Source organism: Equus caballus, chromosome 1 (assembly GCF_041296265.1).
Source record: "Equus caballus isolate H_3958 breed thoroughbred chromosome 1, TB-T2T, whole genome shotgun sequence".
In the NCBI taxonomy this organism is placed as follows: domain Eukaryota; kingdom Metazoa; phylum Chordata; class Mammalia; order Perissodactyla; family Equidae; genus Equus; species Equus caballus.
In genome coordinates, this window is record NC_091684.1 from 132,633,221 (window position 1) to 132,649,674 (window position 16,454).

Below are 16,454 nucleotides of genomic sequence, written 5' to 3' on the forward strand. Positions count from 1 at the left end.
GCAGCGGAGAGAACAGACAATCTCATGGCCTCTAGGAAAACACACGGTCTCCACTCTGCTTTCTATGCCAGTGTTTTTCAAACTACAGTCTGGGATCCACTAGTGGACCATGAAGGCAATCTAGTGGGTCATAACCAGCATTTTTTATATTACATAGAATAAAAATAGGAAAGCACGTCCCATGTAATAAGCATAATTTACTTTGCAAAACTTCTGTTTTAGCTACAGGCATGTGTGTGCACGTGTATACACTATAGGTTAGATGTAAAATATATTTTTTACAGCAGATAGTGGTCAAAAAAGTTTAAACCACCTCACACTCATTAGGATGGTTACTTTTAAAATTGCATGGTGCTTCCTCTAAAAATTAAAAATATAATTATCATACATCCAGAAATTCCACTTCTAGGTAAATTTTATGTTGTGTGTATTTTATCACCATTAAAAATTTTTAGAAAGTTGAAAAGGTCTTGCTCTACCCTTCCATGTCTGTTTACATACTGTTGGTATGTAAGAGACCCTCCTTCAGATGGGCTGGGCTCCTCTCTGCCTCTTTTCCTCCCTCCCTGACCACCCCCCCTCCCCCCGCCACCCCACCACAAGGTTAATGCAGCAGGAGACACTCAGGAGGGCTCAGTAAACAAAAGAAAATCGCCATGACTGATTTATAGCTGTTTTATAATGTTAAAAATGTTTATTTTTTCATTTAAAGTATTGTAATGTCATTACAAAAGGCGCCTATGAGAAACAGAGGAGGGAAAATGCCTGAGCCACCCCCCACCAAGCATTCCTGGTTAAGCCTGTTGGTGTGTTTCTCATTTCCTAGGCACACCGTTGCAAGGAAAGTAAACCAGCATTTCAAGAGGGATGCGTGCTGGCACCAGAGCCCAGCTCCTGCCTCCTAAGGCAGGCACACAGGTCCAAGAGTTGTCTTTCTCCTGGCACAGTTGACGGACCTGACTTCCTCCTGGGACAGCGCGAGCTGACCTCGCCTGGCTCACCTGAGCTGCCACACTTGCCCTTTGCACTCAGCTCTTACCACTTCCTTCACCCAGCTCCACCCTCCCGCCACGCACCCCCAGCCTATTACCAAAGTGAAAGCAAAAAGCTCTGGACAGAGTATTCTTCTGACGCTCCAGTTCAAACTGCTTAGCAGCTGAAAGCGGGAAGTTGTTACCCGGCCCCTGCCCCATATGACATTAACCACAACCCAGCTCAGAACAAGCCTAACTGTTGTCTTTAGCTTGCAGGAAACCACAGAGGAAGAAGATGGCTGAACAAAACCAGTCAAAACCGGCTGAAGGCAACAAGGCAGTCTGACTTGACCTGACATAGACCTCGCAGCTCACCAGACGCTTACTGTGATACATTACTATACTACAGAACATACCCACCGACACCACGACAGTTTACAACCGCCACGGCAATGGCAGGCTATAACCAAATGAGGAAAGAAAAGAGGTGGCACGGTTGTTCCCCAGACATCCCGCCCCTTTCCCGGAATAACTATGCCGATCCCTCCCTTTCGTCACCTAGACCTTTGCCCCACTTCTCCAATTCTTTGGCTATTGAATACAGCTTGTGCTATTGAATGCTCAGCTTAAGTCTTGTTTCAACGTTGCGACACGGAACAGAGGAAGAACCACAAGAAGAAGGGCAAGAGTCTTACTCTAGTTTCTCCCCTCCACCAGTATGGGGAGACAGTTCAATCGGTAACAAAGTCACATCAAGACAAAGACCTGGCAAAACGCCTCAACCCTCCACAAGACTGCAGGGGCCCTCTTGCTGTTCATTAACCAGCAATTGGCACTTGGAAGAAAGCCGAGAGCTGTGATCCAAGGCACTTTTCACTCTTACTCATGTGATTTATTTGGGGACATTAGTCATTCTAGCATTGCTGTAATACCAAAACAACCTAAATATGCCCCAACAGGGAACTCGCTAAATAAAGTATGCCAAATCCATTCAGTGGATCACAGTGCAGATGCAAAAAGGCCTCAGGAAGCTTCCTGCCTACTGACAGGTAAGAATTTCAGAATATCTCATTGAGCGAAAAGCCCCGGCACAGTACTATGTATATGGGATTATGCTACCTTTGTGCAAAAAAAAGGAAAGGAAAACAAATGTTTATAATCATATTTGCTTGTAATTACATAAAGAAATTCTGGAAGGATATGTAAGAAATTGATGAAGAACTGGACAGATGGGGGACATAGAGTGAGACATTATTTATCACTTTTCTACATTTTTATTTTGACCATGTGATTGTGTTATCTATCCAGAAAATAAAATAAAATGTCCTTTAATTTTTGAAGCTGTGTATATGGGACTGCAGTACCTAAGATAGTTAGGAGTTGGCTTCTTAGTCTTGCCCCTAGCTCGCTGTGTAGCCTTGGGTTAAGTCACACCCTCTCTCTGGGCCTTAGCTTCATTCTCTGTAAAAGAGGCGGGTTGGACTCCATGCTCTCTTCCTATCCTAGCTCTGAAACTCTCAGATCCTAAGTCCTGCTTTCCTCAGGAAGCCTCTCCTGATTGCCTCAGCCTGCAGCAATCTCTCCCTCCTATGGGCCATGCCATGACAAAGCTACAAAGGCTTATTGCCCCGACCACCCACACCAGAAGACCTGCTTTCCATGGAGGACTGGTCAGTCCTGGGCCCAGATGCCTGACAGGCAAGCACATGCAAACCTGGATGACAAGGATGGGGAGGAGACCAGACACTTGGTGCAATAGGGAATGGAGGGAAGTTATCCCAGCCAAGAGGAGCCATGCATGCAACCACCCAAGAGGGCAAGTTAAAGGGATGCCACCGCATTTCCACCCAGGGCAGTAGAGGCAGGAGTGAGTGCATCAAGAATGAGCGAGCTTCCTGTTCCTGGAGGTGTGTGCATTGTGGGGCATCAGAATTTGCCACCCAGAATGTGTCTCTTTGGCTTATTTTTAAGAACAAAAAACTCGGAAAGAAACTTTGAGCTTCCCCCTAACTGCCTAAAGAATTTAAGATTAGAAGGCCTGTTCTAGGAAGGAGCCATCACCATGATAACTCTAGGTATGGCAGACGGGAAGGCATCTAGCAAAGCTCATTTTATCAGTTCTCTCTCATTGTGTATAGATGGCCCAGCAAACACTAGCTTACCAAACATTTGCTTTCCCATCTCCCTATGAATTGCCTTCCTCCTCTCTGAAGCCCCAAACCACTACCCCCAACATCCTCCTTTGTCTTTAGCTGAAGATGGTAGTAACGGTGGGGGCTTTGGCCACTTTGGCAAGTTACTCGGTTCTCCTGGGTTTCTCCTATGTATACATACTATTAAACTTTGTTTGGTTTTCTCCTGTTATTCTGTCTCATGTCAATTTAATTGTAAGACCAGCCAGAAGAACCCAGAGGATGCAGGAGTGTTTCTTTCTCCCCTACAGCATGAAAGCTGGACAGGTATAGGTCAGGGGCACTGCAGAGAGAATGCCAACATTAGAGGGGGTACGGGCACCTTCCAACCCTGAACAACTATGGTTCTTGGATATATGCTGACCCCGATGGATACACACTGATGGAAGCCAGGCTGCTGGGATCAAGGTCTGACTCCTGGCCCCATTCTCCATTCCTCTCCAAGAACCACGAGTGGGGGAAAAGGAGAGGAAGGTCCACATGTTGACCCAGGAGAAGGCTCACATATCTGGGGTGGAGTAGAGGGAGGGGACAGATCATCTGCCACATCCATCAGGGCCACCTACCAGTGATCACCTCATTCACTTCCTGTACTCCCCTGGTCTCACCCCCCTGAACCCATCAAGAGCTACCTTGGCATGTAGGAGCTCTGAGTCAGCCAGCCAATCCTTCCCTTCCTCCCTCCCACTGACAGCTCCAGTCCAGCCACTTGCTGTCCCTCTCTCAGGGGCTCTCCTTCCTCTGTTGCCTACAGACACAGGGACAGCGAGACTCAGTTTACTTCCTGACACAGGGAACTTCCAACCTGCTGGCCTGCTGGTTTGTACTGCCTCCCCTTCAGACCTCAAACCCATCTCACCAGGTCAACGTCAGAAGCGTCTGTGGGAGTGCTAGGAGCCTCTGGGCTGGCTCTCCTGGGTGGAGCTGCATCTGGAGAACACAGAAAAGGTCACAGGCAGTTCAGGGCCAACCCTGGCAAGAGGCATCCTGGCTTGGGACAGTGACAGAGGGAACATTCCTGTTGCTTTTCCAGGAGACCCATTCTCCAGGGCCTCTCACAGCACTGGGGTAGTTCCATGGAGGGGCTGGCAGTTGGAAGAAAAGCTCCCAAACTGCAATGGGCATGAACCCAGCGAGAAGGAGAGTGGGGTGGAATCAGAGAGCACTTGCCTTTGGCTTCAAACCCCAAATACACTTCTCTTCATCTCTGGGCCACCACCAAGGCAAGTGTGGACAATCCTAAAGGCGTTATTGCTCACTGAATTCTCTGCATACAGTGAGAAGTCCGAGATAACTCTTCCTGTTTTTATTAAGTCTAAATCTCTCATGCTTCAGAATAAAATAACTCCCTTCTCTGCCACTGCCAGTTTACAAAACCCAAAACAAGCTGTTTAAAATCTGTGGGGCCATTTCCTGTATATGGGGTAATATACAATACCTAGGTGGCGGAGGCACAAGTCCATGCCCATTCTAGGATTATGTATACTTCTATGAGGTCACATCCATCAGCTCCAAGGGTAGGAGTGGGCAAGCTCTCCATCCCTAGCACCTGTCCAGGTGCCTTCAGATTCTGTAGCCTCCCTCCCCTTTCCCAGTAAGGGCATCCTCACACCAGCTGTTCAGAGCTCAGATTCCAGCCTAGAGATTTTGCTAAAAAGCCATTAAAGCCTCCTCCCCTTGCAGGCCCTCTTCTGCACTCCCCTCCCCTTGTCTCTTGAAAGCTCCCTGACACCTCCAGCTCATACAAACAGAGCTGCTACTACTCCCAGATTTGGACTGCAGAGTCAAGCACTGTCTCCTTCTCCAGCTACTGACGTGCCCCATCTTGTCTCCAGCTGGACTGGACAACTCAAGGCCAGGAACTGGTCTGCTGTCTCCCCACTTCCCAATACCAGACAGGACCCACAAAGGTTGGCTGCTGGTCCAGATGGCAAGCTATCCTGGAGCCAAATGATCTCCTTCACTGAGCCATAGCCTGGTTTTCAGCAAGCACCTAACCACCCCAGGGGGTTTTCTCAGCCCCCTTCCACCCTAACCTCATGTTCCAGCTGACTTCTCTGTTGCTGGACACAGGTGGCTTAAGAGAACCTCCTGGAGTGGTTGGTCCCTCCGGAGCTAAAATGACACGGGCTCTCAGCTTTATAGTTTCTTGACTCCCCCAGGGTCATAAAATCACAGCTAATCCATAGGATCTTGTAAATTAGTAAAACGTGACCCCTATGGGGGGCTGCAGCCCCATGTCAGGGCATCCTCTCCCCCTTATCCTGTGCCCTGGAACCTACGATGTGATCAAACTCAAGAAACTTAATAAAAACTCCACACTTTCCTTTTCTGTCACATGGAAATGATCTTTTCTGTCCTGCCTTCCCCAGGGGGCAGCAGCAAGGCACAAGTCCTTAAGGGTAAACAGGCCAGCCATGAGGGTGTCTCGGGTGCTTACCTGTCCCCTGGGTGATGCAAGAGACGAGGTCCTGCAGGCGCACCTTGAATTCGTCGAAGCGATCGGTGCGCACCACGGCTTGCAGGCTCTGGGGCTCCTCCTGGCGCAGGCGGGAGAGCGCCTCGCGCAGGAAGCCATGCATGTCCAGCACCTCTTGGTCCGAGGCATAGCGCTTCATCCTCTGCACCAGCGCGCCGCCCATGCGGATGCGCTGCAGCACAGCGTCCAAGCGGCTCAGCTGACCCGCTATCTCTTCGTAGTCGCGCTGGTACCGCGCGTTCACCCCCTCCAACAGCTCGCGCTCCTGCTCCCGCACGTGGGCTACGACCTGGCGCACACGCGCGCGGATCAGCTCCTCGGTGTCGGCGCGCACGCGGCCCAGCTGGCTGACCGCCGAGCGCATCTGCGCCTGCGCCGTACCAAACGCGCGGTCCTGCTCCTGCAGCGCCTGGGTCATGGCGTCCAGCTCCTCCTGCCGCTGCTGGATCTCCAAGGTGATGTCGCACTTGAGCTCGCTGTGGCCGCTATCTAGCAGCGCGCACGAGCAGCACAGCGGCTTGGAGCAGCCTCGGCAGTAGATGCTGTGGACACACAAGGCCGGCGTGATTTACGGCTATCTTGCTTTTTTTCCCTTGAAATTTTTGTTATTAAATTCCTCTTCAAAAGTTACAAAACTTTGAATCATGATATGTTTATAGTTTCGTGCCTTTCCCAATTCAGCGTCTGTGGTTATGGTAATAGTACCCAAACTACCAATAAAACATTAGACTATAAAAAAGTTATCAAAGTAACAATAGCTGGCTTCTATCTGAAACACTGTAAAGATATATAAAAAGAAAGTTAATCATCTCTTCCCACCAGTTCTGAATTTCCTTTGCCCACCTCCAAGCTATCCAGGCAAGCATCCTGGGTGCATCCTTCCACACCTCTCTCCACTCAAACCACCTTAACAGAAATAATATCCAAACTATGCAGCTGCTGGCAGGAGTCTAAGAACTTGATCTATTTTATACCATTTAATCCTCACTAGAGCCTGTTAGGGGAGAATTATTGTTATCTTCATTTCACAGATAAACTGATACATTCAGAGGTTAAATAACTGGCTCAAACGTCTACAACAGGGGGTGGCCCCGTGGCCGAGTGGTTAAGTTCCCCAGCTCCACTGTAAGCGGTCCAGTGTTTCATTGGTTCGAATCCTGGGCACGGACATGGCACTGCTCATCAAGCACGCTGAGGCAGTGTCCCACATGCCACAACTAGAAGGACCCACAACAAAGAATATACAACTAGGTACCAGGGGGCTTTGGGGAGAAAAAGGAAAAAAATCTTAAAAAAAAAAAAAGAGATCATTCCATACCATTAGTTTGTAACTTCCTCCTCCAATTTAACTTTCTCTAGGTCTGTAAGTAGAGATCTAATACATTCTCTTTAATAGCTCCATTATATTCCAGATGGACCACAACAGATTCATTCATTCTCCCGTTAATGGACATTCCAGTGATTCGGTGATTCTTTTTTTTTTTTTTTTTTTTTGCCAATATGGACAATGCTTTATGTAGCCTAATGCATGGATGCTTTTGTTTCTATGAAATAGATTACAAATAATAGGATTGCTAGATCAAAGAGTGTGAATATTTTTAATATTTTTATTTATTTAATATATTTTAGCTAGCAGACACTTCCATAGCAATTACTATGTGTCAGACACTATTATAAGCCTTTGAAAAACATGAAGTCATTTAATCTTCCTAATAATCCTACGGAGTAGGAACTATTAGCATCTCCATTTTAAGGATGGGGAAACTGAACAAGGGGTACGATCACTTGTCCAAGGTTACACAGTTAGTAAGTGGTAAAGTCCAGATGCAAACTGTAGTAGGGAGAATAATGGCCTCCATCCAGGTACTAATTCCCAGAACTTGTGAATATGTTACCATACATGGCAAAAGGACTTTACAGGTATGATTAAACTAAGGATCTTGAGATGGGGAGATTATCCTGGATTATCCAAGTGGACCCAATAAGACAAGAGTCCTTATGAAGAAAAGAGGAGGAGGGTGGGAGAAGGGAGATGTGATGATGGAAGCAGAGGTCAGAGTGATGCTGTCCTGTGGCCTTTGAAGATGGAAGGGGGTCACAAACCAAGGACTGCTGGAAGCCTCTAGAAGCTGGAAAAGGCAAGAAAATGGATTCTCTCCAAGAGCCTCCAGAAGGAACACAGCCCTGTGGACACCTTGATTTCATCTCAGTGAGACCCATTCCAGACTTCTGACTTCCAGAGCTACACAATAATAAATTTGTATTGTTTTAAGGCCTGAAATTTGTGGTAATTTGTTGGAGTAGCAATAGGAAATTAATATAAAAACCCAGGCAGTCTGGCTCAGACTCCGCGCTCTAACCGCCACAATGCTGCCTCTCCAAATATTACCAGGAAAAATATTTAGTTACTTCCCCAGAAATACCGCTGTAATTTACTCTCATCAGCAATGATAATAATGTCACCCCATAGGAGAAAGAATCTTAGCTGGGGCCACTTTGGCTCAATGACTGAGATAACCTTGTCCTGAAACTGCCAACAGAGAGCTAATGGCTAACCTGATTGCCAAATCATGGCAGCAGGTACTAGTTGTCAGCTTTGCTGGCTCCCAACCTTCCCAAGGCACCCAAGGTAAGGTCCCAGGGCTTGATCCTCCTGATCAAACACAGGAGACTCATTCCAGGCTAGCAGAGGTTTCCTGGAGAGCCCAGAGTGTGGGAAAGGGGAATGGGGGTTGCCACCAGTCATGAGCATTCAGCTCCTCTAGCCTTGGGAAATCTGACCTAAGTGACAGAGACCCATCACCCAGAGGCAGGGCCAGTGACTGAGGTAAGTGGCAGCTGGAGCAGAGAAAAGAGCTGGGCAGATGTGGATCAAACCTCAGCTCTGTGCCCTTGGTGGGTCACTTAACCTCTTTGCACCTCAGTTTTCTTATCTGCAAAACAGGGATAGTTCCCACCTCACATGGGAGAGCTGTAGGGGATCAAATGAGGGAAGTCCTATATAAAAACATTCTTAACGAAGACTGTGATTATTATAGTTGACAGAAATATTAGTGCTCACCAATGACACAATTAATGAGAAATGCTAAGCAATTATGAAAAGAACTAATAATTCTACAGAGGGCAATTTGGCAATATCCATCAAAATTACAAATGTATTTATCCTTTGACCCAGCAATCCCCCTTCTAGGTATCTATTCTGCAGCTCTAGCTCCACACTTACAAAAGAACATGCAACACAGTCCGTAATCGCAAAGAACAGAGACAACTTAAGTGTCCACCACTCGGCAATGAGTTACACAAATTATGAGGCACCCATACAATGGAATACTATGCAGCTGCAAAACCCTGAGCAAGCTCTTTATATGGAAAAATCTCCATGGTAAATGAGGATAATAACAGGAGTATTAGGAGGATTAAATGAGTTTATATGTATAAAAGTCTAGAATAGTGACTAGCATATAATGAGTATTCAATATTTGTATTATTATGATGTATATTTTAAGTAAAAAAATCAAGGTGCAGAAATGTACATATAGGATACTACCTTTTGTGTAAGAATGGAGAAAAGTAAGGATATATACATATTTGACTGTATTTGAATAGAGAACAGAAGGACACACAATTTAATATAAGTAGTTATGAGATGGAACGGGACAGAGGTGGAGGGAGACACTTCCCTATATGACTTTGAGGATGCTGTCATGTCTGAGCCCTGCGAATGTATTACCTATTTCTTAAGTCAAAGAACAGAATTCTAATAAATGTAACTATCTAGGGTGTAGAAGTAAGGGGAGGAGAGCTAGACCCAGGTGTCGTTTTCCTGCTTTGGACCCCTGGGAGACGGGCTGAGTCTGAAGCCAGCTTCCCCTCCATAGAGAGGATGCTCCATGCCTGGGAAGCGTACACTGCGGGTAGTCTGACCGAAGGGAGAGCAAGACTTTCTGGGTTGACCACAGTCTCTGCTGGGTCCAATTCCTAAGCCCCCTCTGTCCCAAATGGGGTCTCCCTAGGGAAAATCAGCAACCACTCCCCCTCTGGACGGAGGTGGACAAGTGGCAACAGGTCTCTGTGAATTGGTTGGACTGAATCAGACCACCTTGGTCTAAAAGCCCTCAGTCTTCTGATAAGACTGAGGTGCAGACCCTGAATCAGAGTGACCCATCAAAAGGCTGCCACTCAGGACCAGGAATGAGCTCCTGGGCTCAGGATTCCTTCACTCTCACTCGAGGAACATTTATTGGGCACCTACTGTGTGCTTAGCACTTTAGGGGAGGCAGAGGTGAGGTGGGTACCTGCCCACAAAGAGCCCCATGACAAGAAGCCAGACTTAACAGACACAGAAAGGTGTAGCTTGGAAAGCAAAATTACAGTTATTTGCCCCTAGAATATTCAAAAGAACAAGCTAAAACACCACAGAATTAATAAGAAATTGCTCAGCAAAGTGGCTGGATTTACACTAGAATTAAGAGAAGAAAATAGCTAGGGCCGGCCCCGTGGCCTAGTGGTTAAGTTCGGTGCACTCTGCTTCGGTGGTTCGGTGTTCAGACCTATATCACTTGTTGGCAGTCACACTGTGGCAGCAACCTACATACAAAATAGAGAAATATTGGCACAGACGTTAGCTCAGGGTAAATCTGCCTCAGCAAAAAAAAAAAAAGAGAGAGAGGGAGAGAGAAATAGCTTAATTCTATCCCAGCAAACCAAATGAAGAAAATATGAAAAAAAAATTCCATGCCCCCATTCACAACAGTAATTTAAAATAACATGCTAAAAACAAACAAAAACCAAACAAACCTAGACATGATCCTAACGAGAAATACATAAGATTTATATGGAGAAAAGGACAAAAACCCACTAAGAGATAGAGAAAATCTAAAAAACAGAAAAGTGTATCAAGGTCCCCAACTGGAGAGACTAAATACTATAATACTAATTCTCCTAGAGTTAATATAAAGGTTTAAAGCAATTTTAATCAAATTATGAATGAGATTTTGAAATTTAACTGATTCTAAATTTCACATGATGAAATAAACAGATCAAATAGCTGACATTTTCAAAAAATCAGTGTAAGGAAAGGGATTTTCTCTGCTAGATAACAGGTTATAGAACTACTATTATTAAAAGTGTGGTGTTAGCCTAAGAGTCAAGAGAAAGATCAGCAAACAGACCAGAATGTCCTGAAATAGGCTGTGGCATCTATAAGAATGTAATATTTTATACAACAAGGAATGCATCCCAAACTAATGGACATTACAGGGGTTTTCAACAATTGGAATCAGGAAAACTGGCTACTGGGGGTAAAAAAAACAAGATAGAGTTTTGCTTCGTACAACAGACCAGGATACATTTCCGAAGGATCTCAGAGTTAAATGTGGAAAATAGCACCATGAAGATGCTATAGTCGACTATTCACTCTCATGACAGTAAAGACCTTATAATCACTGAAGAAATGGAAGAAATCACACTATCAACAGACGCGACTGCCTGAAGACTCAAAACGATACATTTTTGGAAAGACATTCACAACCTCCTATTATAAGAAAAGCTTACTATGGAACACCAAGTGTTGTTCATTTTGTTTTGAATGATTAAAGAGATAGCAGTGGGGCTGGCCCCATGGCCGAGAGGTTAAGCTCGCACGCTCCGCTTGGGCGGCCCAGGGCTTCACTGGTTCGGATCCTGGGCGCGGACATGGTACCGCTCATCAGGCCACATAGAGGCAGCGTCCCACATGCCACAACCAGAGGCACTCACAACTAGAATATACAACTATGTACTGGGGGGCTTTGGGGAGAAGAAGAAAAGAAAAAAGAAAAAGAAGATTGGCAACAGATGTTAGCTGGTGCCTATCTTTAAAAAAAAAAAAAAGAGAGAGAGCAGGAAGGAAAGGAAAAAGTCTATATTGATAATAGTTACCTTCTTTTTCTTTCTCCCTCCCCCTTTTCACCTATTTAGATTTTCCAAAAGTTTCCATAATCAATTCTAAGCAAAGGAGTTTGCACTTTAAATAGGAGGCAATGGGGAACCCTCAAAAAACATCCCATCTAGGAATTACAAGAAAGCTCTTTCTCTTCTTTCCTGAGGTGTACTGCTTTGCTCATCCCTTTATGAGCATTCAGTGAACTGATGACCTTTTTAATATTTTAATAGAAGCCCCAACACATGTCCTGAGTTCTCAATCTCCCCATCCCAAAGCTGCCTGTCTCTAAACTGCCATGCCAGAGACCACCTGACAGCAGAAAGGGTATAGGTTCTGGAGGTGGGCAGACTTGGGCCTGAATCTGAGCTCTTCCAATTCCTAGCTATGAGGCCATGAGTAAACTACTTTCTCTCTTGGAGTTTTAATTTCCCATCTATAAAATGGGGATAAGGATGCCCCTTTCACAGACTGTTGCAAGGACAAAGGTGGGCTGGTGTATGTGAAGTGACTTGCACTGTGCCAGGTATACACTGGACATTCTGGAGCTGTGAAAGAAAAGAGGATGTTAACTGCACATGTACACACAGAAGGGTGCCACTCAGAGTGCAACAGGAAAAGTAGCAAGTGCAAGACATTTTTAAAGCATTACATAAGTTATATGTTAATAAAAGAGATTCAATCTTTGGAGCAAAGTTGATCACTTGGGGAAATTCATTGAGTTTTATAATAATGTACTATAATTATACGGTACTGGATATTAATGAACATTAATGCAATATGAATTTACATGCCAGTAAATGTTGCAAGACCATAGAACACAGTTTATCACATAGATAAGTGCAGTGATTATCAAGCTATTTAAATCTGATCTAATTTCAGTAAATGAAATGGCAGAGGAGATGGATGAAACAACCAGTTCATTAAAGCCATGAGTGAGAGTAACTAAAGCCATGGATAAGAAAAATGTTATTTGGTGATTAACGTAACAATAACTTAACACTATATTAGTTAAAAAACATATGGAATAAACAGGCAGCTCTTCTATTTAGACAGGGCAATTTCAAAATACCTCACCAACTCTAACAGCTTTGGCAGAACGAATCCAAATAGTAAAATATGCCAAAGCAGGAATTTGTTACAAAATTCAATGACTAAAGTTAATCATTCAATGTTAATAGAATCTGGTGACACAGAAAACAGGCAGTAACTCCTGATGTGACACAAACAATTTTGATATTCTCAAGTACGTCTATAAAAATGTGTATAAAATGATTTCATGTAGCTTTGAATGTATACTGTGGTTCTGATCTTCATTACTCCTTCAATAGTCATTAAATAAATAAGTTTCCCCCAAATTGTTGTAATACTGTTAAGATTAGTAATCTGAAAAACCTAAAAATAATAAATTAAAAATTGTAATACTAATGGTAATAAAGCAAGAAGAGGAAACTAAAAAGGAAAAGAAAGAGGAGGAAGAGTAACGTAAGAAAATTTCATTGAAATAATAAAAATTTTTAGATTGAAGGGGCATGCCAGATTCCAGAATAATTTGATATAAAATGCTCAACACCAAGACAGCTTAGTTAAATTAATAAACTTCAAGAATGAAAAACATCTTTAGGCATCAAGACAGAAAAGGCAAATAAATTTGGCCCCATGAACATTGATGCTGGAAGACAACACAGCAGGGTCTACATGGTTCTGAGCAAAGAATGGGCCCCAGGCTTGTACCCAGCCAAGACGGCGTTCAAGTATATGAGCAACCAACAGACATTCTCAACACCAACAGACTCCAGGACAGAAGTCCTTCTTGAAAAAAAAACTGCTCATTGACAACATCCCTCCAATTAAGAGCCAAATAAAAATACAGAATTCCTGAAAAGTGATGTTGAAGTAAAAGGACCACTGCTGTGCATTAGAGCCATTGTGACATATGACCAAGACCAGAGAGACGGGAGCAGACCATCCTGATCTTTCTTAGCAGAGACTAGTTACTATTGTCTAAAATGGAAGTGTTTCATTAAAAACAAACTATAATGACTCCAACATCTTAATGTCTTTGTCATTTTTTTGCTTTATCTTAGAGACCTTTAAGGAGATATTTTAGGATGAAGAACTATTTCTTTGAAGTTTAGCAAGTCCAATTTTACTTCAGTATCTTTTTCTTCTGTTAAAATGAAGGGAAATTAAATTTAACATTGTTTAAATTGCATAGTTTCTTTTAATAATCTAATTCTAAGGGAAAATACACTCGAGCTCTAAACAAGTAACTTGCAGAATCCTTTTCTGCAGCTCAGCTGGTAGCTAGTTGAGGACCGCCTGCACAGAGAGGCTAGCGGTACAGGAAAGGTGTGCAGTCTGCAGTCAGGGAACCCCACAACCTGTTCTGGCCCTGGCTCAGACAAGACCTTCTAGTTGAGGGTTAGCTTCCATTAACACTCTGCCCTCTCGTCTCATTTATACAATGGGAGCGGCCCTCTCTTCCTCAATAATCTTACAGGAGGGTGAGGGAATTAAGATAACAGCGTAGGAAAAACATCTCAAAAGATAGGCAAGTGCTCTACTGTGTTAACAAGAGGCAGAACTCACCCAGAACAGCCCATTCTCTGATCGTATTGGAAAAGAGAAAGCTTCCTTCTGGAAAGCAGCTGCCCAGGTCCCAAGGGGACAGGAGTGTCACTTGAGGCTGGCTTCAAACCTGTCCCCGGCACTTCTGTTTCTGCCCCACTGCATTCCAGACACCTGGAATCTTTTCTTTGCTTTCACTTGAAGTGGTTGCAGGACATTTTTCTAAGATGTATTAAGGACATATTCCTCTTTCTTTTTATACCATATGGAATTGGCCTTTCCCTTTAGGGAGACACAGACTCCCCACTCTCAGCCCATGAGCTTTGGGGGAGCCCATGTCTGACACCTAAGTCAATCTGAGTAATCCCCACAGCCTCAGTGACCCTTTCATGGACAGGAACCTGATCCAACCCTAGACACGCTGAGCCTCGGCTTAGAATTCCTGGAAGAGATTCTTGTTCTTTCCCACTGGATTTGAGGGTGAGGGTGTGTAATGGAGCTGCTGCTATCATCTCGCAACCGAGAGGGAGAAATCCTCCTGTGAAAGGAGCTGACTTGGAGGAAAGCCAGGTCTCAAGAAATACAGAGAAAGCAGGTCCTGGTGACGCAACTCGAATACATAATCGGGTCAAGTCAGAAGCCTGCCACAACCCTATTCACTTAAATAAGCCATTCACCCATTTTTTGCTTAAGCCATTAACTAAAAGTTTGTTACTAATTTATACATCTGTTTTAGTTGCAACTCATACAGACCAATCTTTTCAAGGTCCAGCTCAAATATCAACTCTTTCATCATGGTTTCCCTGATCCTCCCAATTAAACACAACTTTTCCCTCCTTAAAACAGTCACAGCATGGCCAATTGGGTAAAATAACAAGACCCATATATATGCTGCATACAAGAGACACACTTCAGACCTAAAGACACTCCACAAACAAAGTGAAGGGACAGAAAAAGATACTCCATGCAAATGGCAAAGAAAAGAAAGCTGGGTTAGCAATACTTTTATCAGACAAAATAGATTTTAAAACAAAAACTGTAACAAGAGACAAAGAAGGGCACCACATAATGATACAGGGAACAATCCAACAAGAGGATAGAATACCTCTAAATATCTATGCACCCAGCATAGGAGCACCTAAATATATAGAGCAATTATTAACAGACATAAAAGGAGACACAGATGGTAACACAATAATGGTGGGGGAATTTAACACTCTGCTTACACCAATGGGTAGACCATCCAAACAGAAGATCAATAAGGAAACATTGGCCTTAAACGACACATTAGACCAGATGGACTTAATAGATACATACAGAACACTCCATCAAAAACCACAGAATACACATTCTTTTCAAATGCACATGGAACATTCTCCGGTATGATCTCCCTAATATGATCACATATTAGGCCACAAAACAAGTCTCAATAAATTTAAGAAGACTGAAATAATACCAAGCATGTTTTCTGACCATAAACGTATGAAACTAGAAATCAGCTACAGGAAAAAAATCAGAAAAGCCACAAATATGTGGAGATTAAACAAAATGCTACTGAACGATTGGGTCAATGAACAAATCAAAGGAGAAATCCAAAAATTCCTGGAGTCAAATGAAAATACTACATGCCAAAATTTATGGGATACAGCAAAAGTGGTTCTTCATAGCAATTCAGGCCTACCTGAACAAACAAGAAAAATCCCAAATAAACAATCTAACATTGCACCTAAAGGAACTGGAAAAAGAAGAACAAACAAAGCCCCAAATCAGCAGAAGGAAGAAAATAACAAAAATCAGAGCAGAAATAAATGAGATAGAGACTAAAAAAACAATAGAAAAAAACAATGAAACCAAGAGCTGGTTCTTTGAAAAGATAAAAAAAATTGACAAACCTTTAGGTAGACTCACCAAGAAAAAAAGAGAGAAGGCTCAAATAAATAAAATCAGAAATGAAAGAGGAGAAATTACAATGGACACCCCAGAAATACAAAAGATTTTAAGAGAATATCATGAAAAGCTATACACCAACAAATTGGATAATCTAGAAGAAGTGGATAAATTCTTAGAATCATACCACCTTCCATAACTGAATCAAGAAGTAGAGATTTGAGGGGCCAGCCCCGTGGCCGGGTGGTTGAGTTCACGCACTCTGATTCAGTGGCCCCGGGTTTCACTGATTCAGATCCTGAGTGTGGACATGGCACCACTGGTCAGGCCATGCTGAGGTGGTGTCCCACATGCTATAACTAGGAGGACCCACAACTAAAATATACAACTATGTACTGGGGGTATTTGGGGAGAAAAGGCAGAAAAAAGAA

General features: G+C 43.8%; 1 protein-coding gene across 17 annotated transcripts in view; it reads right to left on the bottom strand.

Annotated features, from left to right (window-relative positions):
• Nucleotides 1–16,454, bottom strand: part of PML (PML nuclear body scaffold) — a 46,666-nt gene that overhangs the window by 17,085 nt on the left and 13,127 nt on the right. For all 17 annotated transcript variants that reach the window (XR_011439450.1, XR_011439449.1, XR_011439448.1 and 14 more), the window contains exons 3-4: nt 5,607–6,187; nt 4,026–4,096 (exon numbers count right to left, since the gene is read on the bottom strand). Coding sequence is in view for 12 of the 17 variants with exons in the window: in XM_001493244.5 (XP_001493294.1) it covers nt 4,026–4,096; nt 5,607–6,187 (652 nt within the window). In the remaining 5 variants the exon portion in view is untranslated. The remainder of the gene's footprint in view (nt 1–4,025; nt 4,097–5,606; nt 6,188–16,454) is intronic.